At 43.8% G+C, this 25958-nt stretch overlaps 1 protein-coding gene across 1 annotated transcript in view; it reads right to left on the minus strand.

Annotated features, from left to right (window-relative positions):
* ERICH6B (glutamate rich 6B) overlaps positions 1–25958 on the minus strand; it is a 329007-nt gene that overhangs the window by 113552 nt on the left and 189497 nt on the right. The window contains exons 7-9 of the mRNA XM_069760223.1: positions 19035–19192; positions 14303–14367; positions 627–775 (exon numbers count right to left, since the gene is read on the minus strand). Coding sequence (XP_069616324.1) covers positions 627–775; positions 14303–14367; positions 19035–19192 — 372 coding nt within the window. The remainder of the gene's footprint in view (positions 1–626; positions 776–14302; positions 14368–19034; positions 19193–25958) is intronic.

The raw sequence follows: 25958 nt of genomic DNA on the forward strand, positions 1-25958 counted from the left end.
TAACAGCCCAGACTCAGAGACAAGAGGCCCGTGTTGGTTCATCAAAGTCGTGCGTGCAGAACCAGAACTGGGATAGGCGATCGAGCTGCAGGAGAGAGACATTCGTATGAAGCGCAACCCCCGATGCAAATGTATGGTATAGAGGGAGGGGGGAATCACGCAGTGCTTCAGGAATAGAGGCGAATAGTTGTCATGTGTGCCTAGTGACCCATCAATATGGGACTTGCGGCCTAACATTGAGTAACGTAAACTCCCGTTGGGGAATGTACGGATCTTCATATTGCTTTGATAGTGGCGACAGGCCGTATACTAGTTGTGAATATAGAGTGGCAGCGTGTAAATAATATTGTGTATATACCCTGTTTTAGTTGTATTACGGTGTTCTTAATTTGCTGCTATACATTCACAACATTTGATATTTGATACACAGTTGCACCCGTCTATCTGTCAGCAAGTGCAAAGACGCAGTGTGTACGTAGCCTTATACAGGCAGCAGACTTCAATGGGAATTATGTAATCCTTCATTTTGCTGTGGGTACACTGCATGGTAATTAAAAACTTGCTGCCAAGTGGCCTCAAAATTTACTGCTGATGTGAAGGTATATTTTGTTTTCAACTTCACTTACTTTAAGAAATTCATTATCCAGAATAGGAATAAAATAGTCGTCAATGTTGTTGATTTGATCCGAAAATGCATTATCAGACAGTGCACAGTTTGTGATGGTGTCATTAGCTGATGCCAGAGTAAAAGATATTTTCTCCATCAAAAAAAGAGCTGAAACAAAAATCAATAAAATATGAATATTATTTAATTTATATATTATCACATTTTATCACTTAGTTTTATTTAACACCGCTATAGATGGTGATAAAAGTACCAATATTCTGAAATGAACATCATACAGTACGCCCTCAGGTAACAATTTAATTAGTCACAATATTTTTAGTGACACAATTTCCTTATCTTCAGTTACAATACTTCTCTCTACATGGTCTGCATTATTCCACCTATACTACATATACTGTACTCTACCTTTACTACCTGTACTAAGCTGCTCATTATCTATACTACATACTGTCCTTTGCTTCTACGTGTCAAGTATTACTCTCTATATTACATATAGTGTACTGCTCTCAACCTGTCATGCTTGACAGACCCCTGAGGAAGCCCACGCAAAACGCGCGTCGGGGCTGCACTAGACCTCCCATCCCGCAGATATATCCATGGGTAAGCTGTTCTCCTAATTTATTTATTAGGTTACATTTTTCTTGGTGCTGTGTGTCAGTGCTTCTGCTTGACAGCATTTAGTGAGACTCTTATCTGGTACTCCGCCTCCTTTGGGTTTGGAACCCTTGTGCTATTAATATCACTTTGAGGTACCCGTTCACTTTACATTTATGCTAGCTGCAGTGGTATATCTGATACGCACCTATTATACGCTAATATTATCCAGGTAGAGTAGCACTCCCTTGGTTCTGCTCACACATTTGGGATGTGGTTTGGTCTTCACACCTGAGCCTGTTTATCTGTTTGACCTATTGTATATGTATACTGCCTTGTGAACTGTTCTTATGTCTGATTATTTAAATAAAATGTTTTTGGTTTTAAAATACTTTTTTGGACTATAACGCCATTGTTCTCTATAGGATATATTACATGGGAGTGTCCTTATACACTTTATGCTGGTTTTCTTAGATTGGTGGTGCCAGCTTATATGGATATTTGAGATGTATCAGTGGTTTTTGTTCATAATAACATTTCAGGTGTATAAGATCTAAATAAAAAATATAAAAAAGAAGTCAAGCTAGCAAAGCTATCTACAGATCAGCAAATCGGCAGCGACTAAAATAAATCTCCCAATTTTATTTTATAACTACATCAATGCCAAGAAGAAAAAAAACAGATGCTATTGGCCCCATTAAAAGATGATATTAACAAGATAATTATAGCGGACAAAGAAAAGGCTTAGTTATTAAACAGGCTCTTTTCATCTATGCTCACCAATGATCTGTTTGTTCCAGTGATCTTTCATCAAGGCAAAAATCAAAGTTCACTAGTACCTGATATAACTAGTTTAACACAAGAAGAAGGACATCTATGTCTGATCAAATTAAAAAATAGCAAATCTCCCAGCACCCATGGCATTCATCCACGGATATTGAGGGAATTGAGCTCAGTACTTGACAGACCACTGTATCTCATATTCTTAGACTCTCTTGTAACAGGGGTGGTGCTACAGGATTGGAGGATGGCTCGTGTGATACCTATATAGAAGAAAGGTAAGAAGGTGGATCCAGGTAACTACCGTCCGGTAAGTCTGATATCAGTAGTATGCAAAGTTTTTTGAGGTTACCATAAGAGATGATCTGCAGAAATATATTGCAGAGAATAATATAATAAATGATATCCAGCACAGATTCATGAAAGATAGGTCATGTCTAACTAACATGTTGGGTTTCTATGTGGAAGTAAGTGCAAATCTGAATGTTGGTAATGCGACTGATGTGATTTATCTGTACTTTGCAAAGGCATTTGATACTGTACCACATAACTGCCTTTTACTGAAGCTACAGACGCAGGGACTAAGAGAAACTATATGCAGAAGGAATTGGCTAAATGACAGGAAACAAAGAGTCGTCATAAATTGTATGATCTCTACATGGGATATAGTCAGCAGTGGGGACTGCAAGGATCCGTGCTAGGATCGATTCTGCATATACAGTAAATGGGAGTATACTTGGGACTACAGAACAGGAGGAGTTGTGCATTCTGGTTGCATTATGTGTACTGTACTGATTTCCACCTGTATTGAATATACTGTATTGTTCTCAGCCTATACTATATGTACTGTACTGCTTTCTACCTGTACTAAATGTACAATACTGCTAGCGAACTGTAAAATTGCTCTCTGCCTGGGTAACATGTTTTGTTCTGCCCTCTACCTCTTCTACATACATATACTGTTTGAGTTTTTGCTTGTGCTACATATACTGCATTTCTCTCTTCCTTTGATACACATATGGTTGTGATTTCTACCTGTACTATGTGTACTTAAATGCTCCTTACTTGTACTACATGTACTGAACTTCTCCCTCTCTCTACTACCAGTACTGTACTGATTGCAACATGTTCTACATGCACTTTATTACTTTATACTCTTACTTACATATACAGTACTACCTGTTCGACTACTCTCTGCCTATGCTACATTAATTGTACTGTCTTCTACCTGTATCAGGTATACTGTCGACTCTTTGCTTGTGTTACATGTACTATACTTCTCTCTTGATGTGCTATACAGTGGGGAAAATAAGTATTTGATACATTGCTGATTTTGCAAGTTTTCCTACCTACAAAAAATGGAGGTCTGTAATTTTTATCGCAGGTACACTTCAACTGTAAGAGACAGAATCTAAAAATAGAGACCAGAAAATTACATTGTATGATTTTGACATATTAAATTAAATTGCATTTTATTGCTTGAAATACGTATTTGATCACCAACCAACCAGCAAGAATTCTGGTTCTCAGAAGTTTTAAGAAGCCCTCCTACTCTGCAGTCATTACCCGTATTAAGTGCACCTGTTTGAACTCGTTACCTGTACAAAAGATACCTGTCCACACACTCAATCACACTCCAACCTCTCCACCATGGCTAAGACCAAAGAGCTGTCTAAGGACACCAGGGACAAAATTGTAGACCTGCACAAGGCTGGGATGTGCTACAGGACAATAGGCAAGCAGCTGTTAGGAGTCGAGTTTCCTCTGCTGCACAGGGGGAATCTCGATCCGTCTCCGCTGCGGTCTCCCATTCTCCTCCAGCCGCAGTGGAGTCTGCTCAGCAGGGACGTCGCTCCCAGTGTCTTGCTCGCTCTCACTCTGTACAGAGAGTTACTGCTGCTTCTTCAGCTCCTGCCATTAAAGTCAGTGCTGGTCAGCGGCGAGCGGACTTCCCTGGGACTAAGTCCTTGTTTGCGCACACTGAGCATGCCCAGAGCAAGATCTCCCGTTGGAGATCGAGGGTCATGTGCTCTGGCTCTGCAGCGCATTCCATTGGTCCTCTTGGCAGGTCTTGGAAGGGCAAAGTTTCTGTGGCCACTTCCTGTCCTGCAATTATATAAACTGCGCATGACTGCACGGCCATGCGCTAGTGTACAATTGAATACGTGTGTTTGTTGTGAGTGCTAGTCGTTCATTAAATACCCCTACCCTATTGTATGACTGTTCGCGTATGGAGTATGGCTGCTATCTAGCGCCCGACAAATCACTCAACGTGTCACACACGTATCAGCGTCTATTGCTGTGACCGCCAGTGCGGCGCCACGCGCCAGCAGTGCGCTTCCTGACCCACGTCTGGGTGCTTAGTGGTGCCTGCCAGCACGGCACAGTTCGCACTTCGGTGCTCTAATTATCAGAGTTGCCTAACACACCCTGTTGCGGTGTTGTGCCAGCAAGGGTCTAATCGGACTTCAATCCTAGTTGGGGTTAAGTTCGCTGACTGCTTGCTCGCCTTCTATGTGCGGTACCGCGACCCTGTGACGCAACAGGATCGCTTCCTTCACGTTGGGTGAAGTTTAACCCACGCGAGTATACTTATGAGTACCGCCATATAGTCCGTCATTACTCAGCAGCAGGTTCCATCTCTGCACGGTGGACCCCGGGCTACGAACGCACCGTACACTATCAGTCTTATTATTTGGTGCGTTCCGCTAGCCCTAACATTACACTAGCGCCAGGGTCTGGCTAGTGATGACGGACAAACAGCAATCCCTGCGGTATATACAGCAGCTGGAGGGTAGGTTGGCGGCTCTCGAGAGCGCAACCTCAGCTGTGGATGTTACCGCAGTTGCTGTACAGGCTGCCAGCGTGGCTGCAGCAACTTTGTCCATTGCCACCCCTGTTCCGACATTTTCTCGCCTCCCGCTGCCAGAAAAATTTTCTGGTAATAGCAAATTTTGTAGGGGATTCGTGAGTCAGTGCTCTATTCATCTCGAGCTTCTGGCTGCACGTTTCCCCACAGAGCGGGCTAAGGTGGGATTTATTGTGTCTCTATTGTCGGACAGGGCGTTGGAATGGGCTACGCCGCTGTGGGAGCGTGGCGATCATGTGGTGCAGAGTGCTCCTCTGTTTTTGAGCACTTTAAAACAGGTCTTTTTAGGACCTCAAGTCACCCATGACACTGCGCTCCAACTGCTGGCATTAACTCAGGGTGAGTCCTTGGTCAGTCATTTTGCCGTCCAATTCCGCACTTTAGCATCTGAGCTGGAATGGTCGGATAAAGCTCTTATCCCCATATTTTGGAGGGGCTTGGCTGACCATGTAAAGGACGCTCTGGCCACTAGGGAGATTCCTGCCACACTGGAGGAGTTAATAACAGTCTCCACTCGAATTGACCTCCGTTTTAACGAGCGGAGGTTAGAGCGAGCCCAGTGTAGGCAGAGGTTTCGGCTGGCTCCTACTTTCGCCAAACCTCTGGAATCTCCGGTCCTGGTTCCTGAGTCACATGAGGCCAGGGAAGTGTCACAAGCGGGACCTAAGTCCCGGACCGCTTGTGCACTCAGGGTCTGTCATGTTTGCCAGCAGTCTGGACATTTAGCCACCAGATGTCCTCAGCGGTCGAGGAAACGTCAGCGTCTAGTGGTCGTAGGTGGAGGTACACTAGACACGGCGACGTTTGCCTCTAAATTGTCCTTTAAGGGGACAATTACTATAGGCTCATTCTCCCACTCGGTAGAGCTCTGCGTGGATTCTGGGGCGGAGGGCAATTTTATGTCTTCTGCCTTCGCCCAACGCCACGCAATACCTCTGGTTATGCTAGCTCAACCTGTAACGGTACGAGTGGTGAATGGGTCGACTCTGCCCTCACAGATAACTCACCAGACCATCCCTTTTACTCTGTCCATGTCGCCATCTCATCAGGAGATTATTTCCCTGCTCGTCATTCCAGAGGGAATTGATGAAGTCCTGTTGGGAATACCTTGGCTACGGTACCACTCTCCTCATATCGAGTGGTCCTCAGGCAGAATTCTGGGATGGGGTGAATCTTGTGGGGGTAGGTGACAGAGGGAGTGCGTTCAGGTAGCTACAACTGAGGTACCCGCAGATCTTTCCTCTCTCCCCAAGCAGTATTGGTCATATGGAGACGTATTCTCCAAAAAGGCGGCGGAGACCCTTCCGCCCCATCGCCCCTATGACTGTCCTATTGACCTCTTGCCTGGTGCTGAGCCTCCCCAGGGTCGAGTCTATACGTTATCTCTCCCGGAGATGGAGGCAATGTCACAGTACATCCAGGAAAATCTGGCAAGAGGGTTCATCAGGAAGTCAGTGTCACCTGCTGGGGCAGGGTTCTTCTTCGTGCAGAAGAAGAGTGGGGAATTGCGTCCATGCATAGACTACAGGGGTCTTAACGCCATCACCGTTAAGAATAAATACCCTTTGCCTTTGATATCTGAACTGTTCGATAGGCTTCGGGGAGCAAGGGTATTTACTAAATTAGATCTGCGGGGTGCTTACAACCTGATTCGCATCCGTGAGGGGGACGAATGGAAGACGGCTTTTAACACCAGGGATGGGCACTATGAATATCTGGTGATGCCCTTTGGGCTCTGTAATGCCCCAGCCGTTTTCCAAGACTTTGTGAACGATATCTTCCGGGATATGCTTTCCACCTCGGTCGTAGTCTATCTGGATGATATTCTCATCTACTCTCCAGATATTGACTCCCACCGGAGAGATGTTTGCAAAGTCTTCGACCTCCTACGGGCAAACTCCCTCTATGCCAAGTTGGAGAAGTGTATGTTTGAGCAGGAGTCCTTACCTTTCCTAGGCTACATCATCTCAGCCCAGGGATTGGCTATGGATCCTGCCAAACTACAGGCTGTGATGGACTGGCAGGAACCCCATTCTCTTAAAGCGGTGCAGCGCTTTATGGGGTTCATCAATTATTATCGCCAGTTCATCCCGCATTTCTCAACTTTGGTAGCTCCCTTGGTTGCCCTCACCAAGAAGGGGGCGAATCCCAAATTGTGGTCTGAGGAGGTCTCCAAGACTTTTATCTCTATAAAGTCACACTTCGCTAGCGCTCCCATTCTTCATCACCCCGATGTTGATAAGCCATTTATCATGGAGGTGGATGCCTCTTCTGTTGGTGCTGGAGCAGTTCTCTTCCAAAAGGATGCTCAAGGTCGGAAGCATCCTTGCTTCTTTTTCTCCAAGACCTTCGCACCAGCAGAGAGGAATTATTCCATCGGGGACAGGGAGTTGCTAGCCATGAAGTTGGCTTTCTCGGAGTGGAGACATCTCTTGGAGGGAGCACGTTTTCCCTTCCAAGTCTTCACAGATCACAAAAATTTGGTGTATCTGCAGACAGCTCAGCGGTTGAATTCTCGCCAGGCCAGATGGTCCTTGTTCTTCTCCCGATTTCATTTCACCCTCCATTTCCTTTCTGGGGAGAAGAACATTCGGGCTGACGCTCTCTCTCGCTCCGTTGTGTCATCTGCGGAGGAGGAGGAGGAGCCTCGGCTTATTGTCCCCAACGAGAGTTTGAGAACCGTGGCCCCGGTTTCGCTGGAGTCTGTGCCCCCGGGCAAGACTTTTGTTCCATCTAGTTTGCGACCGGAGGTTCTCTCTTGGGCGCACTCGTCCAGGGTGGGTGGACATTTTGGTACTAAAAGGACATCAGAGTTACTGGCGAGGACATACTGGTGGCCGCATATGGCTCGTGATGTCACGGAGTACGTTCGGGCATGTGTCTCTTGCGCCAGGAACAAGACTCCTCGGCAACGGCCAGCTGGGTTGCTTTATCCTCTGCCCGTGGCTGACAGGCCCTGGGAGATGGTCGGGATGGACTTTGTGGTTGGGTTACCCAAGTCTCGTAATTGCACCATTATCTGGGTGATCACCGATCATTTTTCCAAAATGGTGCATTTGGTGCCTCTTCCATGGCTACCATCTGCACGGGCGTTGGCTGTCTTGTTTATCAAGCATATCTTTCGCTTACACGGTATGCCAGACAAAATTGTTAGTGACCGGGGTCCCCAGTTTGCGTCTCGATTCTGGAGGGAGCTATGTCGTCTACTCAGTATTGAGTTAAATCTCTCTTCGGCATATCATCCCGAGACGAATGGGTTGGTAGAAAGGGCCAACCAGACCTTGGTCACATATCTGCGACATTTTGTTTCTGCCAGACAGGATGACTGGGCATCCTTGCTACCGTGGGCAGAGTTTGCACTTAACAATGCCGCAGCCGACTCTACCGGTCAGACTCCATTCCTCTTAAATTACGGCCAGCATCCGCGTGTTCCTGTGCCCATGCCTGTGTCTTCCGCTGATCCCAGGGTGGCAGACTGGGCTGTGGAGGCACGGGACATTTGGGATCGCACGCAGGATGCCATTCGGGCCTCCAAGGAGAGAATGAGGTCCTCCGCCGATGTTCATCGGCGCCCCGCTCCGACTTTTGCCCCTGGCGACTTGGTGTGGCTCTCCGCCCGTAACATCAGGCTGCGAGTTGAGTCCATTAAGTTTGCTCCTCGCTACTTGGGTCCCTTCAAGGTTCTCGAACAGGTTAATCCTGTGGTCTACCGCCTGGCTCTTCCTCCACGCTTGGGTATCACCGACACCTTTCATGTGTCCCTCTTGAAACCCGTATACATGTCCCGGTTTTCCGAGTCATCTGCCGGGACATCAGGTTCGTCTACGGACGATTATGAGGTGAACGCTATTTTGGGGTGCAAGGTGGTACGCGGCAAAAAGTTTTATTTGGTGGATTGGAAGGGTTATGGTCCAGAGGACAGGTCTTGGGAGCCTGCTGAAAACATTCGGGCCCCGCAGCTCATTGCTGCCTTCGAGCGTAGCGAGGCCCAAGGAGGGGGGGGGCCCTAGGAGGGGGGGTAATGTTAGGAGTCGAGTTTCCTCTGCTGCACAGGGGGAATCTCGATCCGTCTCCGCTGCGGTCTCCCATTCTCCTCCAGCCGCAGTGGAGTCTGCTCAGCAGGGACGTCGCTCCCAGTGTCTTGCTCGCTCTCACTCTGTACAGAGAGTTACTGCTGCTTCTTCAGCTCCTGCCATTAAAGTCAGTGCTGGTCAGCGGCGAGCGGACTTCCCTGGGACTAAGTCCTTGTTTGCGCACACTGAGCATGCCCAGAGCAAGATCTCCCGCTGGAGATCGAGGGTCATGTGCTCTGGCTCTGCAGCGCATTCCATTGGTCCTCTTGGCAGGTCTTGGAAGGGCAAAGTTTCTGTGGCCACTTCCTGTCCTGCAATTATATAAACTGCGCATGACCGCACGGCCATGCGCTAGTGTACAATTGAATACGTGTGTTTGTTGTGAGTGCTAGTCGTTCATTAAATACCCCTACCCTATTGTATGACTGTTCGCGTATGGAGTATGGCTGCTATCTAGCGCCCGACAAATCACTCAACGTGTCACACACGTATCAGCGTCTATTGCTGTGACCGCCAGTGCGGCGCCACGCGCCAGCAGTGCGCTTCCTGACCCACGTCTGGGTGCTTAGTGGTGCCTGCCAGCACGGCACAGTTCGCACTTCGGTGCTCTAATTATCAGAGTTGCCTAACACACCCTGTTGCGGTGTTGTGCCAGCAAGGGTCTAATCGGACTTCAATCCTAGTTGGGGTTAAGTTCGCTGACTGCTTGCTCGCCTTCTATGTGCGGTACCGCGACCCTGTGACGCAACAGGATCGCTTCCTTCACGTTGGGTGAAGTTTAACCCACGCGAGTATACTTATGAGTACCTCCATATAGTCCGTCATTACTCAGCAGCAGGTTCCATCTCTGCACGGTGGACCCCGGGCTACGAACGCACCGTACACTATCAGTCTTATTATTTGGTGCGTTCCGCTAGCCCTAACAGCAGCTTCATGAGAAGTCAACAACTGTTGGCACAATTATTAAAAATTCGAAGAAACATGTGATGACTGCAAATTTTCCTCGGTCTAGGGCTCCATGCAAGATCTCTCATTGTATAGTAAGAATGATTCTGAGAAAGGTGAGGAATCAGTCCAGAGCTACACGGGAGGACCTGGTCAATGACCTGAAGCTAGCTGGGACCACAGTATCAAACATTACTGTTAGTTACACACTACTCCGTCATAGATTAAAATCCAGCAGGGCACACAAGGACCCCACGCCTCCTGACGAAGCTCATCGGGCAAAACGCGCGTCGAGGCACCTGGCAGCACAGCAGCAGGATTTACCCACCCTCTACAGATCAACCATGGCTACAGGTATAGCAAGCTAATATGCTAAATCTTAAATCTATTTACCTTTTCGGGATATAGTTTTAAACTGGTTAGTCACTTTCTCTGAATATGATTTATTATCCCAGTTCACTCATTCCCTGTTTGAATCCCTATACCAAGTCTATTGCCATGGCTGTATCCATGCATATATATAGAATCTCAGATTGAGGCCTTTTATACACAATTTAACTTAGTGTGGTGTGGGTTCTACCCTGCAGTTTGCTGCTTTGGCAAATTTTTTGTCTTCTGTTTTTGTCTGTTTTTTGTGATTCTCACATATTTATTGATAACATATTATTGTTTGAAATATTTAAATAAAGTTTATTACTTTGCAAATTTTGTTGCTTCCATCATGCTGTATAGTACTAGAAACATAAATATGAGAACCTGGACTGTAGCACTATAGGTTTAAATGTTTTTTGCTGTTTTGGGAGCAAACATTTATTTCTGGAAGATAATTTATAGGTTGTGCACACAAGGACCCCCTGCTCACACCAACACGTGGTCAGGCCCATTTGAAGTTTGCCAGTGACCATCTGTATCATCCAGAGGAGGCATGGGAGAAGGTCATGTGGCCAAATGAGACCAAAATAGAACTTTGGAGTGTTTGGAGAAAGAAGAAGGATGAGTACATCCCCAAGAACACCATCCCAATTGTGAATAATGGTGGGAAACATCATACTTTGGGAGTGCTTTTTTGCAAAGGGGACAGCATTGAAGATGGGTTATGGCTGGATCTTCCAGCATGACAATGACCCAAAATACACATCCAGGGCAACTAAGGAATGGCTCTATAAGTAGCATTTCAAGATCCTGGAATGGCCTAGCCAGTCCCTAGACCGGAACCCAATAGAAAATCTTGGGAGGGAGCTGAAACTCAATGTCGCCCAGTGACAGCCCCGAATCCAGAAAGATCAGGAGAAGATCTGTATGGAGTAGTGGGCCAAAATCCCTGATGCAGTGTGACAAACTTGGTCAAGACCTACAGGAAATATCTTTCCTCTGTAATGGCAAACAAAGGTTTCTGTACCAAATATTAAGTTCTGTTTTTCTATTTTGTCAATTACTTATTTCATACAATAAAATGCTAATTAATTACGCAAAATCATGCAATGTGATTTTATGGATTTTTTTTAGATTCTATCTCTCACAGTTGAAGTGTATCTATGATAAAAATTACAGACCTCTCCATACTTTGCAGGGGGGAAAACTTGCAAAATCGTCAGTGTATCAAATACTTATTTTCTGCACTGTATATATTGTTCTGCTTTCTACCTAGATAGGTATGGTAATGCTCCATGCCTATACACTATGTTTTGATGGAGGAAAAAAGGTTGTAGCGGTCTGTGGAGCACTGAAATAAGGGATAAATATAGGATAGCTAGCTGGTTAACAAACTGAAAACTGAACATAATTACATGCATTTAGTCGAACGTTTGTGAGTACATTGACTCCTCTTTTGTAGAATTATCACACTTAGTGGTTTATACATGCTATGTGTTTATTGATATCAGTATTATATGATCTTTCTTTTTCTTGTGGTCATTTTGTGTAATGGGAAGATATACACTTTGTGTTGTTAGCATCCTGTTATCACTTTGTGCTTCCCTCTTTTTTGTCCTAAATAAATATTTTTGTACTTCATTCACCTATTGGTTTCTATTTTCATTTATTGGACCTTATATTTCGGTTTTTCCCTCTTTTTACAAATACTTTACTATGTGTAGTGATCTACTCTGTATTTGTACCATACTTACTGTACTGTTATTTTCCTATATTACCTGCATTATACTGCTCACAACTTGTACTGCATGCACCGTAATACTCTTCTAAAGCACTACATGTAAAAGTAGTGATGAGCGAGTGTACTCGTTGCTCGGGTTTTCCCGGGCACGCTCGGGTGGTCTCCAAGTATTTGTTCGTGTTCGGAGATTGTTTTCATCACTGCAGCTGAATGATTTACAGCTACTAGACAGCCTGAGTACATGTGGGGGTTGCCTGGTTGCTAGGGAATCCTCACATGTATTCAAGCTGGCTAGTAGCTGTAAATCATTCAGTTGCTGGGATGAAAACTAAATCTCATCCCTACTTATAAGCTTTAAGCTAATGGAATAAGCTATTCTTTCAGACAATAGTGGCTTCATTTTTGCTGTACGTTGAGTATTGTAAAGGATCCCCAACAAGCGCATTTTCTGAATAAAGAAAGACTTACAGCTTTCAGTAGTTCTTTCTTACAGTTACCGTAACTATTTATTACTGATATATTGTATTTGTGTTACATTTAATACACAAATAATGACTAGTTTTCTATAACTGCGTGGTCTCAAGTTACAATGAATGTTCCAGATGTTAAACGTTGACCAAATCTTTGTGATTTGGGCTCTGCATGCCACTAATTTTTATTTAAAATGATACAACTGAGATGCAATTGAAGTGTAGACATTGAGGTTCAGTTAAAGGGATTGAAAATAAATATCCTAAGAAACGTTTAGAAATTGCAATAATTTTTCTAGAAAAACATTAAAATTTGAGAGTCCTACTGTAAGTGATGGATACTTTTAATGACTAATTGAAGTGATGATGATAATAGATAGCAAGCTTCTGAGACTACTCAAATCTCTTCATCAGGCATAGAACCTGTGTAGTCTCTAAAGCTACTATTTATTAACATCTTTTCAGTTAGCCATTAAAAGGTATCAATCACTGGGGACTCTCCAGTTTCAATATTTTTCTAGCTGCTGGCTAACATAGTATAAAGACATTTCAATGGCTCAAAAGTAATTAAGCAAATTAACTTTCCCATAAATAAAATTTTAATTTGTAATACTTTGTAGATTCTTGCAAGCAATGAGTTCTTGAAGCCTGGAAGCCATGGATGTCACCAAACGCTGGGTTTCCTCCTTTGCCAGGCCTTTACTACTGCTGACTTCAGTTGTTGCTTGCTTGTGGGTCTTCCTACCTTATGTTTTGTCTTAAGCCTGTGAAATACATGTTCGATGGGGTTGAGATCTGGTGATTAATTTGGCCAGTGCAGAATATTCCTCTTCTTTGCTTTAAAAAACTCCATGGTTGCTTTTGCAGTATGCTTTGGGTCATTGTCCGTCTGTGCTGTGAAGCGATGTCCAAATCAACCTTGCTGCATTTGTTAGAATCTGAGCAGAAAGTATCTCCCTGTACATGTCAGAATTCATCCAGCTGCTTCTGTCTTCAGTCACATCATTAATAAACACTAGTGACCCAAGTGCCATTAGAAGCCATGCATGCTCATGCAAAGTGCCTCTACAATGTTTTACGGAGGATGCAGTGTGCTTTAGATCATGAGCCGTTCCAAGCCATCTCCATACTTTCTTCTTCACATTATTCTGGTAAAGGTTGATCTTAGCTTCATCTGTCCAAAGAATGCTTCTCCAGAAAGGGGCTGGCTTTTTTAGATGTTTTTTGGCAAAGTCTAATCTGGCCTTTCTATTTTTAAGGCTGTGTGGTAGATTGTCTCACTCAGCTGCTTAACAAGACAGTCACAGGAATATTTCTCGTTTACAATTTTAATTAGTTTATTAAAAGCAGGCTTCATAAACCAGTCCAAACCAAAGAAATAGGAATGTACAATCTTCTTGACATAAACAAAACAGCCCTTATAACTGCAGGGTTCACCCGTACAGGAAACAGGATTTAGCTCTGTTTACCATGAGCCCAGCTCTGGAGGTCAGCTCCCCTCCAGGGTACACAGAACAATCATTAGGTCCAAAGGATTCACTTTTACCTCCTGGACTCTTCCCTTGGGTGGAGATATGGTGAACAGCTGTCCCGCCCAACTCTTCAGCTGTTCACCTCACCTGTTAAACCTGGCTCTGTCATGGCAGATTAACCCCCACAGCACATAACATGCCAGGAGCAAAACTTCCAGGTTTATAAAACTGAAGCTAATAACCTCAGTTAAACATATCTCCTCTCCAGCACATTACCAGTGACCCTCTTACAGGTGATTAGTGGTTAGCGTATGTAGTACAATATATTTCAATAGTCTAAATACAATATCATACTTACATCCATATGTGCTCATATGGCTTGCTAGATTTGTAACGTAATTCTCGGTGTCTTTTTTCTTTATCCTAAATAAACAATTTAAATCAGATTATTAACATATAAAAGACTGAAATGTTAATAATAATAATAATAATAATAATAAAAATAATTTTATTTATATAGCGACAACATATTCTGCAGCGCTTTACAATTATAGAGGGGACTTGTACAGACAATAGACATTACAGCATAACAATAATCACAGTTCAAAACAGATACCAAGATGAATGAGGGCCTTGCTCGCAAGCTTACAATCTGTGAGGAAAAAGGGAGACACGAGAGGTGGATGGTAACAATTGCTTTCGTTGTTCGGACCAGCCATAGTGTAAGGCTCGGGTGTTCATGTAAAGCTGCATGAACCAGTTGACAGCCTAAATATGTAACAGTACAAACACAGAGGGCTATTAACTGTATAAAGTGTATGAGAACATGATGCGAGGAACCTGATTATGGTTTACGTTTTTTGAATGGGCCATCCAGGGATAGTTAAGTTAAAGCGTTGAGGTGGTAGGCCAGTCTGAACAAATGCGTTTTTAGGGCACGCTTAAAACTGTGGGGATTGGGGATTAATCGTATTAACCTGGGTAGTGCATTCCAAAGAATTGGCACAGCACGTGAAAAGTCTTGGAGATTGGAGTGGGAGGTTCTGATTATTGAGGATGCTAACTTCAGGTCATTAGCAGAACGGAGAGCATGGGTAGGGTGGTAAACTGAGACCAAGGAGGAGATGTAGGGTGGTGCTGAGCCATGGAGTGCTTTGTGGATGAGAGCAATTTGTATTGGATTCTGGAGTGGATGGGTAACCAGTGTAATGACTAGCACAAGGTAGAGGCATCGGTATAACAAATGGTGAGGAATATGATCCTGGCTGCAGCATTCAGGACAGATTGGAGAGGGGAAAGTTTGGTAAGAGCAAGACCGATTAGTAGAGAGTTAAAATAGTCCATACGAGAATGAATAAGTGAAACAGTAAGAGTTTTTGCAGAGTCGAAAGTAAGAAAAGGGCGAATTCTAGAAATATTTTTGAGATGGAGCACTCCTGCAGGAAACGTGTTTGCAGGTTGTCGCCGTCTGTGCCAAGTTTTTCTATGTATAGGAGTTGCAATTTCATCCAGGGCACTTTGCAGGGTTTCAGTGTAATGCTCCAGTGCAGAATCAGCACTATAGATGGAGGATATAGGGGCCAATGAGGACTGCAAGTACTTCATAAGTTTCTGGGTGTTAAAGGCCTGTATGTTTCTATAAATGTGGAAAGTGGGGGTGACCTGAGTGGGATGGCAGTTCTTGATAGAGAATCAAAGAAGGTTGTGGTCAGAGAGCGGGAGAGGGGAGTTTGTGAATGTTCAATAGTTATATTATTATTAGTGATGAGCGAGTATACTCATTGTTCGCGTTTTCCCGAGCACGCTTGGGTGACCTCCGAGTATTTGTTAGTGTTCGGAGATTTAGTTTTTATCCCAGCAGCTGAATGACTTACAACCATTAGACAGCTTGATTACATGTGGGGATTCCCTAGCAACAAGGCAACCCCCATATGTACTCAGTCTGGCTAGTAGCTGTAAATCATTCAGCTGCCGTGATGAAAACTAAATCTCCGAACACTAACAAATACTCGGAGGTCACACGAGCGTGCTCGGGAAAGCCCGAGCAACAAGTGCACTCGCTCATCACTAATTATTATCTATAAACTTTATATCTGTATCATCCTTTAAATAAATAAATACATCTTCATTTTTTCAGTATCAAGTATGAACGCCACAAGCAGAAATACACGTGATCAAATGTTTTTATATGCTATTGATGAAGTTATTAATTGTCGACTGCAGATTGTTCTGTCACGCTGAATGCACTTGTGCAAGCAAATCATCAAGATCTGCTGCCACCAGCAGCTTTTACAATTGCCGAGCAATGATGTCTCACATGTGCTTGATGAAAGACAAGTCCGGAGACGCTGCGTGCCATGGTAGCATGGCCACACAGGCTTCTAAGAGTAACATGAGCAACATGCGGCTTAGCAGTGTCATATTGAAATAAGGCTCCTGGGACATTTTGGAGAAACAAGTGTACCACTGGTACCATGACCAAATAAATGTAACACTGAGCTGTTAGTGAGTGAATCTGGAATGGAAACTAGAGTGGTTCAGCTACCATATATTATTGCACCCAACACCATAATCTCAGGAGTAGGACCGGTGTGGTGTTCATTCATAAAGACCTTTTCGTTGCACAGCTCATATGGGAACCAGATGAAACTCTGGCCATCATTGTGTACAAGACAAAAGCAGGACTTATCACTGAATTGGATAGACCTCCATTCAAGCCTCCATTGCTGTCTTGTTCTTCACCTTGTTAGTCTTTGAGAGCAGTAGTGTAAGGTCAATGGTCCACCTATGGCAGGACTATAACCAACCTATAGAAGGTGTAGTTTAACAGATATCCATCATTTTGTGAGTAGACTAAAATCTTTACGTTTATTTCAGGAACATCCATTTAGGGAGCACAGGCTCAGTCAGCAAAATCAATGTATTTTGACCAGAAGGTTTTAAACATGGTTTCCATAATTCCACAATTTTTCCTTCTAGGTGTTACAATTTCAATGTTGAGGGATATATTTCATAGTAGCATCTACGATCTCGTATGTTTGAAAGTATTATTAGTAGGTTGTTTGCTATAGTATGGGTCTAATTAATACATTGTTCATTTTAAATTGCCTGTCTTTAAGTTTAGGAAATTGTTAACATACCCTAATATTCATGAACCATTGCTAACATTTAGCATGTGCAATAGTTAAGTTCTCTCTGGTTCATCTCACATCTTACACCTTCATCTTATGATGCATACGTGGCGACTGCTTTCTGTGACTTCACAATTACCTCAGCTGTCCACCCGGTTCTCTTGGACACAATAGAAATCAAAAAATCAATAAGCAGCCCTGGCATTCCAATCTGAAGAAAAAACGGAGAAAGACGGATTTGCAACTGTTTTCCATGCGGTTTACAACACCATGTAAACCTATGGAAAATCAAATCCGCTGTGCCCATGGTGCGGAAAATACAGCGCGGAAACGCTGCGTTGTATTTTCCGCATCATGTCAATTATTTGTGCGATTTCCGCAGCGGTTTACACCTGCTCCATAATAGGAATCCGCAGGTGTAAAACCGCAGGTGGAACCCACACCAAACCCGCATTAATTCCGCGGTAAATCCATACATGCACCTATATGTCATTTTGCGTTAAGAGGTTAACCCTTAATGATGCGGCCAATTTTTGTTTTTCTGTTTTCATTGTTTCCTCACCTTTTGTGCGATGAAATGGAGAAAAAAAACCACAATGCCACTATTATTTTTTCCATTACATTTTTAGGGTTTGTGCAGTAAAAATCACCTGAGCACATGATTCTTTAGGTAAGAATAATTATGTTAATAGCACACATGTATATTTTTTTATTATATTTTACTGGCTTTTAGCAGCTTAAAATAATCTGACCTTTTTTATTTTTTCTTCAATAGAGCTGTGCAATGGCTGTTTTTTTCAGGGCAAGCTGGTATTTGTTATTAATACCTTTTGGGGCATATACTATGTTTTTGATCTCATCACATTTTTTAGTAAAGGTGCAGCAAAACAAAATCGTAATTTTTGCACTACAATTTTTTTTCTTCACAGCAGGTGTCATATGAGTTAAATAATTTTATATTTGATAGATCGGAGTCTTATGGATGCAGTGATACCTAAAATGTTGTTTTTTTTTTTATTTTTACATTTCTTTATTTTTAACTAGGAAGAAACTTATTTTTTAAATATTTTTAAAGTTTTTCTTTACTAATCACTTTTTTTCCCCCGATCCCATAAGGGACTTGAATCTAAGATTGTTTGAGCACTTGTTCTACATACGGCAATACTTGCTATAGCAGTATATAATAAAATTCACGGCCTGTTCCTGGACTCCACAAGAGAATGAACATGGATGTAATAAGGGCTTTTAGGAGGCAATCAGCACCCTGTAATCGCGTCACCTAGAGGCTCATGAGCGCCAGAAAGAACTGTGCCAGTTGATGCTGTTAAAGGCAGATGCCTGACAGATAACACAGCTGGCATCTGCCCTCAGTTTCTGAGCCCACTCCACACACCCTGACCCTCTTCTTGATGTATTTATCCACCATGGAGTGTAGCCAATACACCCTCTTAAAAATCCACCATCATCTAGTCCTCTTTCACCAGCTATCACCCCATCTTGTTACTCTCGCTTGCCTCTTGCCTTCTTGATGAGCGGGTCTTTATAGAAGAGTCCTCCCACCTTTTATCCACCTCACTTTTCGAACGGCTACCATCACTTGTGTTCTATTAATCAAAGGACTATATTCAATATTTATTTTTACTACTTATTATACATGTGCCATTTATGAAATCGGAGTCGGAATGTAAAAAATAGTTTTAGGTCTGACATTCTTGCATAATTATTTTTTTAATATATCTTTATAACTAACATTTTATTAGAAGGTGGATATTCACTTTAGGTCTCTTGCATTATGAAAAAAATAATGCCTCATCTATACACATTTGCATAATATATAATACAATCAACAAAATATTCAAAGAAACTCTGAACATTCTCTAAGGATGCTATTATCCACATCAGGAGTCTAATTAGCAGTATTTTCTGGATTACATACAAGGTCCTATATAGCATACTTACTGTTTTCTGAGTTCACATAGAGCTTTCATCTCATCAGAAATGGGAGCCGGTGTTTGTTCATCCTCGGTCTCTTCCTCAGTTTTCTCAGGTGTATACGACTCAATAGTTTCCATAATCATGTACTGAAACAATTCCTGGATTTTCACACAGCAAAATAGCTGGAGGCGAAGAAATACTAATGTTTATATTTGTAAGAGCAACATATTAAAACTTACTTTATGGTAACAAAAATGTCTAATGTGTCCCATTGGGTAAAATAACAACGGTGAGAACTACAGAAAAATAATCGCATTAACAGAACTTCTCACAAAATAACTAACGCAGACAGCGAGGGGCAGATCTCAGGTCAATAATAAGGCAGTCGATGGATGCAGGTTTTTTTTTTCATGAAAGATTTGCAGTATGGTCTGTGATTCCCAGACTATTCCTGTGTGGAAGCAGTAAGAAAGTGGTAAATAATCCAACTAATAATATGGCCCAGAATGTTCACAGCAGCATGCAGAAATATCTAAGTGAAATTCAATTACAGTATATAAAAAGTTATACTTGTTAATTACACTGCTTACAGTGGGGCAAAAAAGTATTTAGTCAGTCAGCAATAGTGCAAGTTCCACCATTTAAAAAGATGAGAGGCGTCTGTAATTTACATCATAGGTAGACCTCAACTATGGGAGACAAACTGAGAAAAAAAAAATCCAGAAAATCACATTGTCTGTTTTTTTAACATTTTATTTGCATATTATGGTGGAAAATAAGTATTTGGTCAGAAACAAAATTTCATCTCAATACTTTGTAATATATCCTTTGTTGGCAATGACCGAGGTCAAACGTTTTCTGTAAGTCTTCACAAGGTTGCCACACACTGTTGTTGGTATGTTGGCCCATTCCTCCATGCAGATCTCCTCTAGAGCAGTGATGTTTTTGGCTTTTCGCTTGGCAACACGGACTTTCAACTCCCTCCAAAGGTTTTCTATAGGGTTGAGATCTGGAGACTGGCTAGGCCACTCCAGGACCTTGAAATGCTTCTTACGAAGCCACTCCTTCGTTGCCCTGGCAGTGTGCTTTGGTGTCATGATCCCAATGGCAGGGGATCACAAAAGGACAAGCACAAAAAACAAAACCAGCTCTAGGGTGATGGAAACTGAGCTGACCGCGATCCTGAACCTCAACACACAACTAGCTGTAGCCGGGGAACGTGCCTACGATGATTCCTAGACGTCTCGCGCCAGCCGAAGAACTAACTTTCCCTATTAGAAGAAACACAGACCTCTCTTGCCTCCAGAGAAACACCCCACAGAAATAGCAGCCCCCCACATGTAATGACGGTGAAATGAGAGGAAAGCACATACGTAGTTATGAAAACAGATTCAGCAAAATGAGGCCCGCTAAAACTAGATAGCAGAGGATACAAAAGTGAACTGCGCGGTCAGCGAAAAACCCTACAAAAAACCATCCTGAAATTACTTGAACTCATGTTCCAACTCATGGAACATGAGGAGTAATATCAGCCCACTAGAGCAACCAGCAAAAAGGAATCACATATCTGCAAGCTGGACTAAGACAAAAATTAAGCAAAACGTGGAACAGGAAAATCAAAAACTTAGCTTGTCCTGAAGAATACAGAAGCGGGAAGCAGAGGTAACAAGACACACTGATTACATTGATAGCCGGCGAGGAAATTACAAGAAAGCCAGGTTAAATAGGAAACTCCCATATCCTGATAGAACAGGTGGACACCAGAGACCGCAGAGAACACAAGTCACCCAGTACCATCTGTAACCACCAGAGGGAGCCCAAAAACAGAATCCACAACAGTACCCCCCCCTTGAGGAGGGGTCACCGAACCCTCACGAGAACCACCAGGGCGACCAGGATGAGCCCTATGAAATGCACGGACCAAATCAGCAGCATGAACATCAGAGGCAACCACCCAAGAATTATCCTCCTGACCATAACCCTTCCACTTGACCAAATATTGGAGTTTCCGTCTGGAAACACGAGAATCCAAGATCTTCTCCACAACATACTCCAATTCTCCCTCCACCAGCACCGGAGCAGGAGGCTCAAGCGAAGGAACAACAGGTACCTCATACTTCCGCAACAACGACCGATGGAACACATTATGAATAGCAAACGATGCCGGGAGATCCAAACGAAACGACACAGGGTTAAGAATTTCCAAGATCCTATAGGGACCGATGAACCGAGGCTTGAACTTAGGAGATGAGACCTTCATAGGAACAAAACGAGAAGACAACCACACCAAGTCCCCAACACGAAGTCGAGGACCCACGCGGCGACGGCGATTAGCAAACTGCTGAGCCCTCTCCTGGGACAACTTCAAATTGTCCACCACATGACTCCAAATCTGATGCAACCTATCCACCACCATGTCCACTCCAGGACAATCAGAAGGCTCCACCTGACCAGAGGAAAAACGAGGATGAAACCCCGAATTACAAAAGAAAGGAGAAACCAAGGTAGCAGAACTAGCCCGATTATTAAGGGCAAATTCGGCAAGCGGCAAAAAGGTAACCCAGTCATCCTGATCAGCAGAAACAAAACACCTTAAATAAGTTTCCAAGGTCTGATTAGTTCATTCCGTCTGGCCATTCGTCTGAGGATGGAACGCAGACGAAAAGGACAAATCAATGCCCATCTTAGCACAGAACGTCCGCCAAAATCTAGACACAAACTGGGATCCCCTGTCAGAAACGATGTTCTCCGGAATCCCATGCAAACAAACCACGTTCTGAAAAAACAGAGGGACCAACTCAGAGGAGGAAGGTAACTTAGGCAAGGGTACCAGATGAACCATCTTAGAAAAGCGGTCACACACAACCCAGATGACGGACATTTTTTGAGAGACAGGGAGATCCGAAATAAAGTCCATGGAAATGTGCGTCCAAGGCCTCTTCGGGATAGGCAAAGGTGACAACAATCCACTGGCCCGAGAACAGCAAGGCTTAGCCCGAGCGCAAACTTCACAAGACTGCACAAAAGAACGCACATCCCTCGACAAGGAAGGCCACCAAAAAGACCTGGCCACCAAGTCTCTAGTACCAAATATTCCAGGATGACCTGCCAACGCAGAAGAATGGACCTTGGAGATGACTCTACTGGTCCAATTATCCGGAACAAACAGTCTTTCAGGCGGACAACGATCAGGTTTATCCGCCTGAAACTCCTGCAAAGCACGTCGCAAGTCTGGGGAGACAGCCGACAAAATCACCCCATCCCTAAGGATACCAGTGGGCTCAGAATTTCCAGGGGAGTCAGGCACAAAACTCCTAGAAAGAGCATCCGCCTTCACATTCTTTGAACCTGGCAGGTATGAAACCACAAAATCGAAACGGGAGAAAAACAGTGACCAACGAGCCTGTCTAGGATTCAGACGCTTGGCAGACTCAAAGTAAATCAGATTTTTGTGATCAGTCAAGACCACCACACGATGTCTAGCACCCTCAAGCCAATGACGCCACTCCTCAAATGCCCACTTCATGGCCATAAGCTCCCGATTACCAACATCATAATTCCGCTCAGTGGGCGAAAACTTTCTAGAAAAGAACGCACATGGCTTCATCACTGAGCAATCGGAGCTTCTCTGTGACAAAACCGCCCCCGCTCCAATCTCGGAAGCATCAACCTCAACCTGAAAAGGAAGCGAAACATCTGGCTGACGCAACACAGGAGCAGAAGAAAACCGGCGCTTAAGTTCCTGAAAGGCCTCCACAGCCGCAGGAGACCAATCAGCAACATCAGCACCCTTCTTAGTCAAATCCGTGAAAGGCTTAACAACACTAGAAAAATTAGTTATGAAACGACGATAAAAATTAGCAAAGCCCAAGAACTTCTGTAGACTCTTAAGAGATGTAGGCTGCGTCCAGTCACAAATAGCCTGAACCTTGACGGGATCCATCTCAATAGTAGAAGGGGAAAAAATATACCCCAAAAAAGAAATCTTCTGGACTCCAAAGAGACACTTTGAACCTTTTACAAACAAAGAATTGGCCCGCAGGACCTGAAACACCTTCCTGACCTGCTGAACATGGGACTCCCAGTCATCCGAAAAAACCAAAACATCATCCAAATACACAATCATAAATTTATCCAGATATTCACGGAAAATATCGTGCATAAAGGACTGGAAGACAGAAGGAGCATTAGAAAGTCCAAAAGGCATCACCAAATACTCAAAATGGCCCTCAGGCGTATTAAATGCGGTCTTCCACTCATCACCCTGCTTTATCCGCACAAGATTATACGCACCCCGAAGATCAATCTTAGTGAACCATTTAGCCCCCTTAATGCGAGCGAACAAATCAGTCAACAATGGCAAAGGATACTGATATTTAACTGTAATCTTATTCAAAAGACGGTAATCTATACAAGGCCTCAAGGAACCATCTTTTTTGGCCACAAAAAAAAACCTGCTCCCAAAGGGGACGAAGATGGACGGATATGTCCCTTTTCCAAGGACTCCTTAACATAATCCCGCATAGCAGTATGCTCTGGCACTGACAGATTGAGCAAACGACCTTTAGGAAATTTACTGCCAGGAATCAAATCTATAGCACAATCGCAATCCCTGTGAGGAGGAAGCGAATTGAGCTTAGGCTCCTCAAAAACATCCCGATAATCAGACAAAAATACCGGAACCTCAGAAGGAGTAGATGAAGCGATAGAAATCGGAGGTGCATCATCATGAACCCCCTGACATCCCCAGCTTAACACAGACATCGTTTTCCAGTCCAAGACTGGGTTCTGAGTTTGTAACCATGGCAGACCAAGCACTAAGACATCATGTAAATTATACAGTACCAGGAAGCGAATCACCTCCTGATGAACGGGAGTCATACGCATGGTCACTTGTGTCCAGTACTGAGGTTTATTCATAGCCAAAGGTGTAGAGTCAATTCCTTTCAAAGGAATAGGGACTTCCAGAGGCTCCAGAGTAAACCCACAGCGGTTGGCAAATGACCAATCCATAAGACTCAGGGCAGCGCCTGAATCCACATAGGCATCGACGGAAATGGCTGATAATGAACAAATCAGAGTCACAGACAGAATGAACTTAGACTGTAAAGTACTAATGGCAACAGACTTATCAACCTTTTTTGTGCGTTTAGAGCATGCTGATATAACATGAGCTGAATCACCACAATAAAAACACAACCCATTTTTCCGCCTATAGTTTTGCCGATCACTTCTGGACTGAATTCTATCACATTGCATTGTCTCAGGTGCCTGTTCAGAAGACACCGCCAAATGGTGCACAGGTTTGCGCTCCCGTAAACGCCGATCAATCTGAATAGCCATAGTCATAGACTCATTCAGACCTGTAGGCGCAGGGAACCCCACCATGACATCTTTAATGGCCTCAGAAAAGCCATCTCTGAATCTTGCAGCCAGGGCGCACTCATTCCACTGAGTAAGCACCGACCATTTCCGAAATGTCTGACAATATATTTCTGCTTCATCTTGCCCCTGAGAGAGAGCCAATAAAGCTTTTTCAGCCTGAATCTCTAGGTTAGGTTCCTCATAGAGCAAACCCAATGCCAGAAAAAACGCATCCACATTGAGCAACGCAGGATCCCCTGGTGCCAATGCAAATGCCCAATTCTGAGGGTCACCCCGCAGGAAAGATATAACAATCTTGACTTGCTGAGCAGGGTCTCCAGAAGAGCGAGATTTCAAAGAAAGAAACAACTTGCAATTGTTCCTAAAATTCAGAAAACTAGATCTATCTCCAGAAAAAAACTCTGGGATAGGAATTCTAGGTTCAGACATAGGAGCATGTACAACAAAATCTTGTATATTTGGAACCTTAGCAGCAAGATTATTCAGGCTGGAAGCCAAACTCTGGACGTCCATGATAAACAGCTGAGGTCAGAGCCATTCAAGGATTAAGAGGAGGTAAGACGCAGCCAGGCTGTAATTAAGGCTATGCAGCAAACTCTGAGGGGAAAAAAAAAAAAAAAAAAAAACTTCCTCAGACTACTTTTCTCCTTCTTCAGCCAATACGATTACCACTTTTTGGCCGGCTATACTGTCATGATCCCAATGGCAGGGGATCACAAAAGGACAAGCACAAAAAACAAAACCAGCTCTAGGGTGATGGAAACTGAGCTGACCGCGATCCTGAACCTCAACACACAACTAGCTGTAGCCGGGGAACGTGCCTACGATGATTCCTAGACGTCTCGCGCCAGCCGAAGAACTAACTTTCCCTATTAGAAGAAACACAGACCTCTCTTGCCTCCAGAGGTTAAATAGTTAACTCCCATATCCTGATAGAACAGGTGGACACCAGAGACCGCAGAGAACACAAGTCACCCAGTACCATCTGTAACCACCAGAGGGAGCCCAAAAACAGAATCCACAACACTTTGGATCATTGTTATGTTGAAAGACCCAGCCATGTTTCATCTTCAATGCCCTTGCTGATGGAAGGAGGTTTGCACTCAAAATCTCACGATACATGGCCCCATTCATTCTTTCATGTACCCGGATCAGTCGTCCTGGCCCCTTTGCAGAGAAACAGCCCCAAAGCATGATGTTTCCACCACCATGCTTTACAGTAGGTATGGTGTTTGATGGATGCAACTCAGTATTCTTTTTCCTCCAAACACGACAAGTTGTGTTTCTACCAAACAGTTCCAGTTTGGTTTCATCAGACCATAGGACATTCTCCCAAAACTCCTCTGGATCATCCAAATGCTCTCTAGCAAACTTCAGACGGGCCCGGACATGTACTGGCTTAAGCAGTGGGACACGTCTGGCACTGCAGCATCTGAGTCCATGGTGGCGTAGTGTGTTACTTATGGTAGGCCTTGTTACATTGGTCCCAGCTCTCTGCAGTTCATTCACTAGGTCCCCCCGCGTGGTTTTGGGATTTTTGCTCACCGTTCTTGTGATCATTCT

The sequence above is a fragment of the Ranitomeya imitator genome, chromosome 3, assembly GCF_032444005.1.
Source record: "Ranitomeya imitator isolate aRanImi1 chromosome 3, aRanImi1.pri, whole genome shotgun sequence".
Classification (NCBI taxonomy): Eukaryota; Metazoa; Chordata; class Amphibia; order Anura; family Dendrobatidae; genus Ranitomeya; species Ranitomeya imitator.